The 12,601-nt window shown below is 36.7% G+C and overlaps 1 protein-coding gene across 1 annotated transcript in view; it reads right to left on the bottom strand.

Moving 5' to 3' along the window:
- Nucleotides 1-3,112: 3,112 nt before the first annotated feature.
- Nucleotides 3,113-12,601, bottom strand: part of LOC150103406 (zinc finger protein ush-like) — a 105,754-nt gene continuing 96,265 nt past the window's right edge. Inside the window, exon 6 of the mRNA XM_090398145.1 lies at nucleotides 3,113-5,758. Within this exon, the coding sequence (XP_090254271.1) occupies nucleotides 3,327-5,758 (2,432 nt within the window). The 3' untranslated portion in view covers nucleotides 3,113-3,326. The remainder of the gene's footprint in view (nucleotides 5,759-12,601) is intronic.

The following is a 12,601-nucleotide window of genomic DNA, read 5'->3' as shown; positions in this document are numbered from 1 at the left end:
CCGGATGGTAATACGTCCAGTCATCACCTACGCCTCACCAGCATGGAGTCACACTTCAAGATCAAACATTTCAAAATTGCAGAGAATCCAAAATAAATGCCTTAGGATGATCCTGGATGCACCGTGGTTCGTCAGAAATTCACAGATTCACCGAGAAACCGGCATTTCATACATCTCCTCCCTTCTTCGTGATCTTGCAGAAAAATTCTTCGTGAAGTCAAGTTCGCATTCAAACCCACTAATCGTGCAAGCTGTCAATTACAATGAGACTGATTACTACAAACACAAAAGACCGAAGGCTATTCTTCTCTCAACTGATCATAGCTAACACTACTGCCCTCAGAGGGCGAGCTTAATTGCTCACAAATCTCCCATTCCCAAATAACTCTAATTACAGATAAAGGGGAATATGAAAAGCACTTGTGCTTCACCCATCCTGTCAGTAACGTCAATGGTCAATGTTAGAGTCCATTGTTCCATGGACTCTAATAATATGGGACTACTTTCTAACATGGGACTATTACAGAATTCAAAGGTGTGCTCTTACCTTAAGGTTTCGCGAGTGTCCAGCGCGCATACACTGGTCTCTGGACAGAGCTCGTGTCTTTTAAGAAGTGCAAGACTAAGACAAATCTGATATTACATTCTCATAAGATACCTCAGTCAACTTTGAAGTTTTTATTCTCGTAAGATACCTCAGTCAATTTTGAAGTTTTTAAATGTTTCAAATTTTCTGCTATGGAATACGCAAAATCCTTTCATTTAATACTGATGCCATTTTATTTATGGAGGAAAATACGGGCTATACGAATAACAAAGCAAAATAGCATTGTTTTGTTTAAATTTCAACTTCGTATAAGATAATCAATAGCAATTCATACATTTATATTTTAACTTCTACAATAATTTAATATATAATAAGTTAATATCGAAATTTTAAGTACTATGGCAATTTAATGTTTCAATTTCAATCCCTACAATACGTTCATAGCACGTTAAGCAATTTCATGACACTAATTACGGGTGTAGACCATATTGGTCTGTTCCGGTCTCATCATCCATCCAATATCGTGTTTTGATGTCTACCCTGCCTTCTCTTCCCAATTGGCTTATATTTTAGCATTTGTTTAGGATGAATTTCAATATTTAAATTTTCCTTCCTAAAATGAATTTCACAATTATGTCTTTAGGGGTGAAGCAAGATGTTTTTCATATTCCCCGCTATCTGTTGCGTTTACAGTGAGGGTAAAATTTATGAACAGTTTGCTTGCATGGAGATTATGATCGCTACAGGAAGTTAAAATGGCTTTTGGTCTTTTATATTTGAATATGTCCGTTGCCTCGTATGCTGCAGCTTGCTGAACCAAATCGTTGGGATGTGTGGACGTCTTTAGAAAAAAACTTGGAAGCTAAGGATTGTAGATAAGAGAGAATATAGGGAATATTTGTGTCTCTGTAGAGTTCGCTGTTTCTAGCATACCACGGGGCGTTCAGAATCATTCTCAAAAACTTGTTCTGCACTCGTTGTATTTTGATAATGTTAGCATTAGAGGTGTGGCTCCAGGCCGGAGAAGCATAGGTGATTATAGAACGAATCGTCATCTGGTATAGCTGCAATTTGATTCTGTTGCTGAGCTTGCTATTTCTATTAATTAGCGGATAGATCTGAGCTATGGCTTTAGATGCTTTTGCGCACGTAGACTTGATGTGTTGGTTGAAAGATAGCTTTTTGTCGAGAATCACACCCAGGTAATTTGTTTCTGTCTGCCAGGGAATTTTAGTATTGAATAGTAACACATCTCCTGCAGGAGACGTTGGCCTTTTCTAGAAAAGAATTGGAGAACCAACCCTCAAACTTTAGAAGGAAAAATGAATTTGAATTTCCTATAAGAGAATTAATAGAAATTTTTAAGCAAAAATTAAATGGTGTTTTAAGATATTCTAATTTCATCTAAGTTATTTAAGAATAATTAAGATACATACATACATCTTCAAGGCCCACCTTTCCTAATTGGGTTGTGGGGGACAACAGCTGCAAGAGGAACTTCCAATGGTCAAGATCCTCTGCCACCAAGCTCAGGTGTTCTGGTGGGATTCCCAAACGTGTTCACCCAAGGTTTTGGATATAATCTATCCAGCGAGTCCTTGGCCTTCCACGTGGCCTCCCACCCTCTGGCTTGGCAAAGAGGGCCTGCTGAGGGAGGCTCTCTTGAGGCATTCTGACAGTTACGTTGGTGCCCGTACCAACGTAACTGTGATCTCTCATTAAAAATTAAGATATACTTAAATATTTAATCATCTATTATAAGTTACAAAAACAATCTATATATATATATATATATATATATATAGTATATTAATATATACTATATTAATATACTATATAAATAATATATATATATATAATATATATATATAAATTATATTTATATAAATATATATAATATATTATATATATTATATATATATATATATATATATATATATATATATATAATATATATATATATAATATATAAATAAATAGTATATAAATAATATATATATATATATTGTTAATTAATTTCATATAATTGGGTTTCGGTACTTGTCGAAATGAACTTCGAAACTTAGCTACTTCTATAGTGGCGCCATCTATCAACACACGAAGTATTCATATTCACATGTTCAGTCACTTTTATCTCCGTCTATCAATAATTTAGCTGTCTTCGAATATAAAAAAGAAAATGAAAAAAAAATATATAATTATGTACTTAAGTATTATTATATACTTTAAACTTGTCCCTTTAAAGTTTTTGCTAGTAATTTCAATTTTTTTTTCTGAAAAATTTTGCTTTTTCGCTAACATGCTATTCTTCCCCCCCCACACACACACTCTGAATTCCGATAGCGATGCACAATAATCTTTTATAAACTATACGTTACTCGAAATTCTTTTTTTTTTTTTTATTACTGCAAATATCAAATTAGAATAAAATAATTGTTTCCTATTTGTCGTTTCCTACATTTCGATAGGAAACCATTGTATCTCTATTTGTTCATTTTTAAAACAGATTTGTTTTTATTAGTGAGTTTCATTTCTTTTTAAATGCGATTAAAAGAGTTCGAAAATGCTATGAGAATACACACACAAGTAAAGACTGTGGTGTGACTAACTTTATTTCTTCTAGCAAAGCAGTTCTTAACGAAAGTCTGGTTTTACAACAGAACACAGACATGCAGAAATCCTCTTTATCTTGAGAGGAAAGTTACTTAACAGGAGGGAAAGGGTGGGGGGTTCGAGGAGTAGAAGACGAAGATGCAGAAGACCATTGAAAGTAGCACATTCATTGCACGGGTGGCGTTTCTTGAGTGACGTTGTGCGCCAAACGAGGGACGCAGTAAAACTTCCTGTGGGCGATGAAATTGGTCAAGTGGTTGAAGGAAATATCGCACGATTTGCAATATTTCGGTCCCTTGGGTCGCTTAAGACTCTTGTCTTCCGTTTTCTCCGTGATGTCGCTACTATCGGAGTCACCTTCCTTATCTTTATACCGAGGGGTGGTCTTCGAGTGGGAGGTCACTGGCATAGTTGTGGAATCCCTACTGGATTCGGCTTCAGTGTCTATCACCAGCTCCTCCGAGGGACACGGACTCCTATCTTCCATCCCAGACTCAGCGGACGATACCACTTCGCCGTGTACGGTAGTGACGTGTCTGATGACATTGTCCCTTACGGACGACGAAAATCCGCAGCATTCGCACCGGTAGATGACGTCATTGATACTAGCAGAAGAAACTTCTCGAGGTGAAGCACTAGATGGCGCTGAAGTGGACATTTCGGTGTCTGTAGCCGCTGGAACTTTCTTCGCATCAATGCCACCTTCCGTTCGGATTTCTCCGTTGTCGTACGTGGTCCTTTGACCGCATTCGGTGGTCGGCGGAGAATCTTTATCGACCGTTGCCAAAGCGGTTATCGTTCCGTCCTCGGTGACGCACGCAATGAAGAATTCTTCGACGGCCACGATGTTCTTGTTGTCGAAATGGACTCGGACGTGAGTGCGCATGCCCCTCAAGGTGTTTCCGCGGTAACCACAGATTGTACAACAGAAAGCTTTCACGTCAGAGTGGGTGGCCAGATGGTGTTGGGCGTAAGTCAGCGTGGGACACGACACCGCACAGTAAGGGCACTTAAGCTGCACAGCACATTGCTGGGGATCCGTAGGCTCCGAGGTCATCGCCAGCACTGAAGGACACGATGGTTCACTAATTCGCCTGCCGCGTCTTGTGAACGACTGTTTTCTCCTAATGGAACTGTCCCTTCGGGGGCAATAATAAGTTTGATGGGCGCGAAGGGTGTCCGGAGAACTGAACTTGATGCCACAAGCAGTGCAACAGAAGGTTAACAGGGGTGGCGAGACGCTGTCGGAATGGTCTACATCCTTCGCTTTGGACATGTCCGTGGTTCGAGATAACACCGCTTCGTCCGACTCTACTTCGTCATCCAAATCCATTCTAGTCGGGAGATCGTGTGACGACATGGTTTGCATGCGATGACGACGAGAGGCACAGTAATGTCGCTTATGAGCCACGTAGTTGTCGTACTTGAAGAAAACGATGTTGCATTCCTTGCACACGTTGTTTCCCTGCTTGGCAACACAACCCATTTCTCTGATGGGCACCAGAGGAGGAGGCGAATGCGAAACAGGCCTTCCATTGACACGTACACTCTCCAGGGACGAAGAAGGAGGAGGAGGAGGAGGCGTGATGGATTCAAATGCAGAAAGAGAATTGCTGGCCTGGAACGAACCTCCAGTGGGTGGTGACATAGGCGATGCCACTGCTGCCGACATGGAATGACGTCTCTTTATTCGCAAGTCCAATGGTTTGTCGTCATTCTGGACATCCAATTGGTGGGGTATGTTTTCGGTAGTTTTCTGATGGGCCAAGGTAGTGGTGGTTGTGGTAGTGGTGGTCACATCCTCGCGAGAAATCACCGAAGGATGAGAGGCTCTGCGTTCACTCCTGGGTTTGTCTAGAACAGCTGTAGGTGGCGATGCAACTGGAAGTTGAGGGTTGAGAGTAGGTACAAGAATCGATGTAGGAAGAGAAGTAGAAATTCCGTTCGTGGGTGTGGACCCAGGAGAAATGGTCACTGCTGGGATGAGCCCACTTCCTTTTATGGAACACGGGATTAGGATCAAGGGATTAGTCGAAATTGCTGCAAATACCGTCGGAGTTTGTAACACTTTGGGTGCGAGAGGTTTGTAGGCCACACTTTCAGCTCTGGGGGATGAAATTAATTTCTCTTCCGAAGATGACCTTGTAGTGGTGGCCGGAGGTTCTGGAGAGGATAACGTATGTTCCTGTTGGGGAATATCACCACTCCGAGTCTGTCTAGACTTGCAGTAATATTGCTTATGCACTCGATAGGTCTTGGGTGACAAGAACTGGATGCGACAGTCGGAGCAGTAACGTTCGACCGATGAGTCATCGTCTGCAGGGCGACTTTGGATCGATGGATTCGGCTTCAGCACGCTCTCGTGAGCTCGCATGTGCCTAGACAAAGAGTTTCTTTTTTCGGTGAAGTAAGCGCACTGAGGACACCGATAAATGCGACCGCTTTTCACGTGTTTCATAGGCATCTCCTGGCTAGTAATTTGAACTCCATTTTGGTATGCACGGCCAGCGATAATATTCGAATGGGATTTGTTAATCTCACGTTCTCTGGAAGCAATTACTACTGACGATAAACACATTGAATCATCGGGAAGAATACCTAAAAAATATATAATTTCTTTAAATAATAAGCAATACCAAATATTATATATATATACACACACACACATTTATTATACTACATAGTTACTCTGTAGCAGGTACTGTGCTGCCATCTATTGACACTCGAATGAACTAGCTTTAAGAATAAAGATGCAGCCATGTAAGACTGTCAAAAAATTAAATAATTAGTGAACATGTTTTTATTATTATTATTATTATTATTATTACCACGTGACACCTCCAGTGAGTCCAAGGCCTCATCGTGGGAGGGAACAGTACTCTACTTCGCTAAATACATCTCATTCTCTTCACTACTACTTAAACTACTACTGCCATCTATCGCCCATCATCACCAACAATAATATTTTTTGTCTGTAAATTGCGTGGTATTCTGAAGGCCGATTTTTTTTTTTTTTATTGAACAACAAATTAATACGATATGAAGCTGAACAAAACTTGTCATAAAAAAACTCCTAAAACAAAATTCCTGTGTTTTATGATACGTAAAAATTCGTTTGATTTTTTTAAGTCTTATTTCTCAGCAAAATTAGATAAACTCCCCCCCCCCTTTATTTTGATACCTCTATTTTTAGAATACAATAATGAAGAATTTGGTCTGAAGTGTAATATGAATAATGTAAGTTAAAATCCTATAATTAAGTAGTAGTAGTATTTTTAAATAAATTGAGATTATTATTATTATTATTATTATTATTTTGAAAAGTTAAACTAATGCAGCACAATAAAAGTTTTAATGCTACAACAATTATATTGTAATACTAACTATTATTTAGCATTCATAAAATTTATTACTAAAGAACAAACTAATTGTTTAAAAAATTTCAATTGAAACACCAATTGTAGAAGTATATAAATAATATACATTTTGGCCTTTTATATATCTTGGTGAGAGAGGAATGAGAGAGGAATAAATCGACCCTGAGATGCTGTGATTAATACCCTGGAAGGGTAATGGATGGCACCTAATCTTAGAATATATATGGAATATATATATATATATATATATATGGATCATATATACATATATATATATTTATATATATATATATATATATATATATATATATATATATATATATATATATATATATATATATATATATATATATATATATATATATATATACACATATATATATGTATATATATATATATGTGTGTATATGTATATATATGTATATATATATACACATATATATATATATATATATATATATATATATATATATATATATATATATATATACTGTATATATATATATATATATATATATATATATATATATATATATATATATATATATATATATATATCTTGGTCATCGAAAGTCAACTAGAACGGAGTAGAAGAAAGTCCTTTATAGGACTTCCAGGGTAACGGATGGCAATGCTGTAGCCAATGAAGTTTCAACTGAGGCTCGGCTATTGCCGTTACCCAGCCATGACCAGAGCTTTTAGCTCAATAACACCTCATTCACACAGATTTTCTTCATTCAGATGACGGGATAAAGAGTCAAGGACTCAGCCCATCGCCCAGTTCTTTTAAGAACTTAAGTCAACTAGATTTGGAGCCAAATCTTCTATCTAATTGAGTCGAGACTGTGCAGTAAGAGAATAGAGTTGATAATGATGCATAAAGAAGACAAAACAAGGAAAATGAGGAATTTGAGAAGTATATTGAATTAATAAATAAAAAGATTTACTAATTTTTAATTTAAATTTAATTGAATTCTAGTTTTGTAATTCAGTTCAATGGAGTCTTTTTAACAACATTTTTTCATAAATTTATTTATTTTCTATTAATTGAAAATTTATCTTTTTTTTTTTTTTTTTTTTTTTTGACCGGAGGATTATTTTCCTTCGGTAAAATGTTTTTATCAATATCAAGGAAAGTAAGAGAAAAGCCTAAACTTCTTTGGTCATTTGTGTTGGTGACATATATCAGAACACTCTATGATTAATTTATAATATATTTGGGAATTTTTTCCTGCAGTGGAAGCACACCTATTTTTTGATGTTATGATATTCCCAACAAACATACTCTGTGTGTGTGCGCGCGAGCACCCTTCCATTTGTACCAATACGGATATTTATCTTGGCTGATAACACGCAAACATTGAAAAGTGTCACATGATTTAGTATTTGCAATGCAGCTAGAAGAAAAGAAATTAGCCAAAATTATTCATTTAGAATCCACAAAACAGGAAAAATTGTAATACCTTGAAGAGTAACGTTAATGAGAGTAGCTTAGTGCCACTATTATTGTAGGAAAAAGCGAAGGCTATTTATTTATTTACGCATTTATTTATTTAGTAAATACGCATATTCCCACAGATATCACAGAATGCAGAACATTACTTGGTTTGATGGTGAAGCACAAATGCGTTTCATATTCCCCTTTGTCTATGAGGGAGGTTCTTTGAGTGGAGTGTTATGGAGCTCTAGGCTCGCCCTGTGAGGGCAATGAGATTAGCTGCGTTCAGCTGAGCATAAGATTGATTTGGCTCTTTTATATTTGTAGTCCGAAGATTGTTTGAAGAGCAGGTTTGGATGATGAAGAACTTTCTGCTAGATCATGGAATGTTGGAGGAAATAAAAGGAATGTTGACTTCTCTGTGAATCTGGGAGTTTCGTATGAACCATGGGGCATCCAGAATCATTTTCAGACATTTGTTCTTTATCCTCTGCAGTTTTTGAAGATTTGTATTCGAGGTATGACTCCATGCATGAGATGCGTAAGTGATGACTGGGCGTATTACCATTTTGTATATAAATAGTTTGTTACGTACATCCAGCTTGCTTCTGCTGTTGATCATGGGGTAGAGTTGCGCGATTGCTTTAGATGTCTTCGAGCCAATGTGTTTTATGTGATTGCTGAATTAAAGTTTTTTGTTAAGTATCACGCCTAGGTATTAACTTCAGTCCACCATGGATTCTTGATTCCTAATAGGTGTATGTCCTTCTTGCTCTGGACCTTCTTTTTAGTAAAACATTATAGCTGAACTTTTTTAAGGGTTTACTTGTATCCTCCAGTCCATCAACCACTTTTCAAGTATATGAATACTGCTTTGGAGTCTACTGATTGCCAGTCGGGGACTGAGTGATCTTGCTAGTAGAGCGGTGTCATCTGCATATAATGCAGTGATGGTTGTACTAGGGTTTTGGGGAATGTCAGTTATGTAAATTGAAAATAAAAGGGGGAGGGGAAGGAGAGAGCCCTGAGGTACACCAGCCAGGAGTTTTGCGTCTAGTTGATGCAATTTCATTTATTTTGACTTGCATAAATCTGTCTTTGAGGTATGCATCTATTATTTTTATTAGCTTAATTGGTACGTTGAATTCTATTAGTTTATAAAGCAGGCCCAGATGCCACATTGTCAAAAACGTCTGCAACATCTATGAAGACTGCAGCTGTGTGGAGTTTCCAATTGTAGCTTTTGTGATTTCCTCAACCAGTCAATGTATCTGTTGTACAGTATTATGGTCTTTACGGAATGCAAATTGCTCGTTTGGAATGATTCCTAATTTGTCCCTTTCAGATTGGAGCCTTGTGAGTATAACTTTTTCAGCAACCTTACCAAGACAGGGTAGAAGGCCGATAGGTCTGTAACTTTCTGGGAGTTAGGAGTTCTTTCAAATCTTATTGATAGGGATGATGTTGACAATCTTCCAGATTGTGGGAAAGTGCTGAAATCTGAGATTAGCGTTGATTATGTTGACTAAATGAATTATGGCTTTTCTGGGTAGTAATTTGATTATTCTGTTGGTGATGCCTTCTGGCCCTCGAGCCTTGTTGTTCAGATGGGCTATAATACTTGCTATTTCTGCTGGAGAAGTAGGTGTGATAGGTTCTGAATTAACCTTTTGTTGTCTTATGGCTTGCTTGATACGGTGGCGAATTTTGTAGACAAGGTTGATGTTTTAATTTTCATAAGAGGGGTTACATTGTGTTTCTAAGTTGTTTATTAGAGCTTCAGCTTTTTCTTTGTCTGTGTGGGCTATTCCCTTCTTGGTCTGAATTGGGGGTATAAGTTGTCTTTTAGTGCTAAGAGATCTCAAGAATTTCCAGACGGAGTTGTCCTGTTGAAATTAGTCAATTTGATTTCCCAATCATGGTTTCGGTGCTTTTGAAGAGCTTCATGGACTTTCCGATTTAATGTGTTCAGTATTGTTTTATCTTGTGGGGGCTCTTGTGTTGTGGTATCTCTTTCACGCTTTACTCTTATTAGATCCATAATTCCTCCGGGATGCGACTGATCAAGTGAAAGATTATGGTTTGGGTAATAGTTTTATTAGTTCGTAAAAGAATTGGGAGATGGACTGAGTCCTTGACTCTTTATCCCGTCATCTGAATGAAGAAAAACCTGTGTGGATGGAGTGTTATTGAGCTAAAAGCTCTAGTCATGGCCGAGTAACGGCATTAGCCGAATCTCAGTTAAAACTTCATTGGCTACAGCATTGCCATTTGTTACCCTGGAAGTCCTCACTGATTTCATTCTCCTTATAAGGACTGGCTTAAAGGGGCAAAGCAAGAATGCTTTTAATCTTCCCCGTTATCTGTAGAGGACAGTGTAGGGATAAGGTGTTATTGAGCTATTAAAGCTCTGAGCATGGCAGGAGGGTAACAGCAATAGCCGAGCCTCAGTTAGAGCTTCATTGCCATCCATTATCCTCGAAGGGTATTGGATTGAATGAAACAATCACCGCATCTCACGGTCGATTGATCTGTAGAGGACAGTGTAGGGATAAGGTATTATATTGAGCTATTAACGTTCTGATCATCAAGGCAGGAGAGTAATAGCAATAGCCGAGCCTCAGTCAGAACTTCATTGGCTACAGCATTGCCATCCATTGCCCTCCAAGGGTATTGGATTGAAGGAAACAATCACCGCATCTCACGGTGTATCTCTCCCTGATTTTAATGCTTTTTGGATTTGACTGTTAAGTTTTCTTTATAAGAGCTGTATTCTGGTGTATTAATTTAACTTTAGTTAACTAATTTTATTTATAATAAAATTTTTAAAAATTAATAAATATTTTTATTACAGCGATACTTATTTATAATATAAATGTAATTAAATAAATATTTATTTATTTTTATTGTCATGTAAAGAAATAAATAGAGTTAATTAAGTATATGATTATAACTTCATCCAAGATCTTTATTATATATCTTTGTGTGTCATCTTATTGATAGGTTTTAACTAATTAATGTATTTTACAATTAATAAAATTATTAAATAAAATTTTAGTTGACTAATTACAGCTCGATAAACGTTCATAATTTGATCGTCAACAAATATTAAAATTAAATAAGGATTATTATTCGGCTCACTTAATGATTTTATAAAATGACTTAATAAATTACACAATTCTATTTCTTTATTTCTTCTACACTTTTCTACTGTTTTTTTTTTTTTAATTAATTTTATATATGCATGCCTGGTTAGTGGACGCCTTACAATCAGCAGGCTTTGGTTCTAATTTCACCGTAACTTCGATATAAATAACTATGAATGTTTGCATTATTATTAAGTGACATCTTCAAGGAATTCAGACTCTTCGAGGGAGGGCACTCTACTCCACTCCGCTACACACATCTGACCATCAACGCCATCTACCGCCCATCATTAGAGTAGTTTTTTGACTGTACATTACGTGCGTTCTAATCGCCGATTTGCCTGCATGCGGGATGAAAAATTCTAGACGAGGGGGGGGGGAAATGAATTCTTCGTCTACAGCATCACGGAACAATCGAACATAAAGAACTGACAAGAATAGTTTGGTCATCCTGAATATTCAAGTCTGTAGATCAAACCAAGAACATGATTGGATAAACGAAGATAAGATAGATTATTATGCTTCTAATCAAAGTATTAAAAGACATTGTTTAGAAGAATATGGCTTGCTATCTGCTTTTATTATTATTATTATTATTATAACCATCTCAAATAGAAACATGTGCTGTGTAAAGTCCTATAAGGATGCTCGTGTGTGAGTGCGCGCGCGCTAGTTATTGCCTTGCCGTTAGGGTACTGTAACACAAAGAATTAAAAATAAAATGACCATAGGTATGTACCCCAGAAATCAGTGCCCAGTCGATTGTTATTCCATCTTTAAATTAATGACACTAGCAAGGATTCTGCCTATACAAAGATAGGTAGGGTAATCAGGAAAGTATCCAATATGCAGTAGTTGCAGAATGATTTGAATATGATATGCAAATACAGTTCAGTGGAATGCAAAGGAGAATGTTAAAGATGATGTCGGGACTGTGGAATGCAGATTATGAAAAGAGATTGAGAATTTGTTGGCAGCAAACCCTAATAAACGATAGAAAGGGAGGTAATGTGCTAGAGATTTAAAAACTTCTACAAGGATCATAAAGGCTACAATGATACCAAGAGATGAAATTTTTCATTTTATAGAAGGTGGGAAGAGCACATTATGAAAGTTGAAATTCAATTCACTCAAAGATAAATTTTTCTTTCATAGATTGTAAGTTCCATGCAGTTTTTCCCAATTTCATCTCTTTTAAAGAAAAGATAACAACGGAACGCGCTAAAAGAATCTATCGTAAAGCTAAGATGGATCTCCTCAGCGAAAGAATTTCAGACACAAAACGTTGTTTAGCTTTTTTGTTCAGCACAAAAAGATCTTTAACTCAAAAACTTGAAGAAATTGTGGATAATGTTAACTTACATGATTTTATCATTAACAGTGAAGCACAAGCCACACGAATACAAAACAAGAATAAATATACTCTTATCAAGAAATTTAATGATCTAATAAGAACACAAAACAGATCTGGTCATAGTGA

The sequence above is a fragment of the Typopeltis vanoorti genome, chromosome 9 (assembly GCF_054136105.1).
Source record: "Typopeltis vanoorti isolate ZY-2024b chromosome 9, IOZ_Tvanoo_1.0, whole genome shotgun sequence".
Taxonomy (NCBI): Eukaryota; Metazoa; Arthropoda; class Arachnida; order Uropygi; family Thelyphonidae; genus Typopeltis; species Typopeltis vanoorti.
Note: the sequence above shows the minus strand (reverse complement) of the source record. Positions and strands in the feature narration are given on the sequence as shown.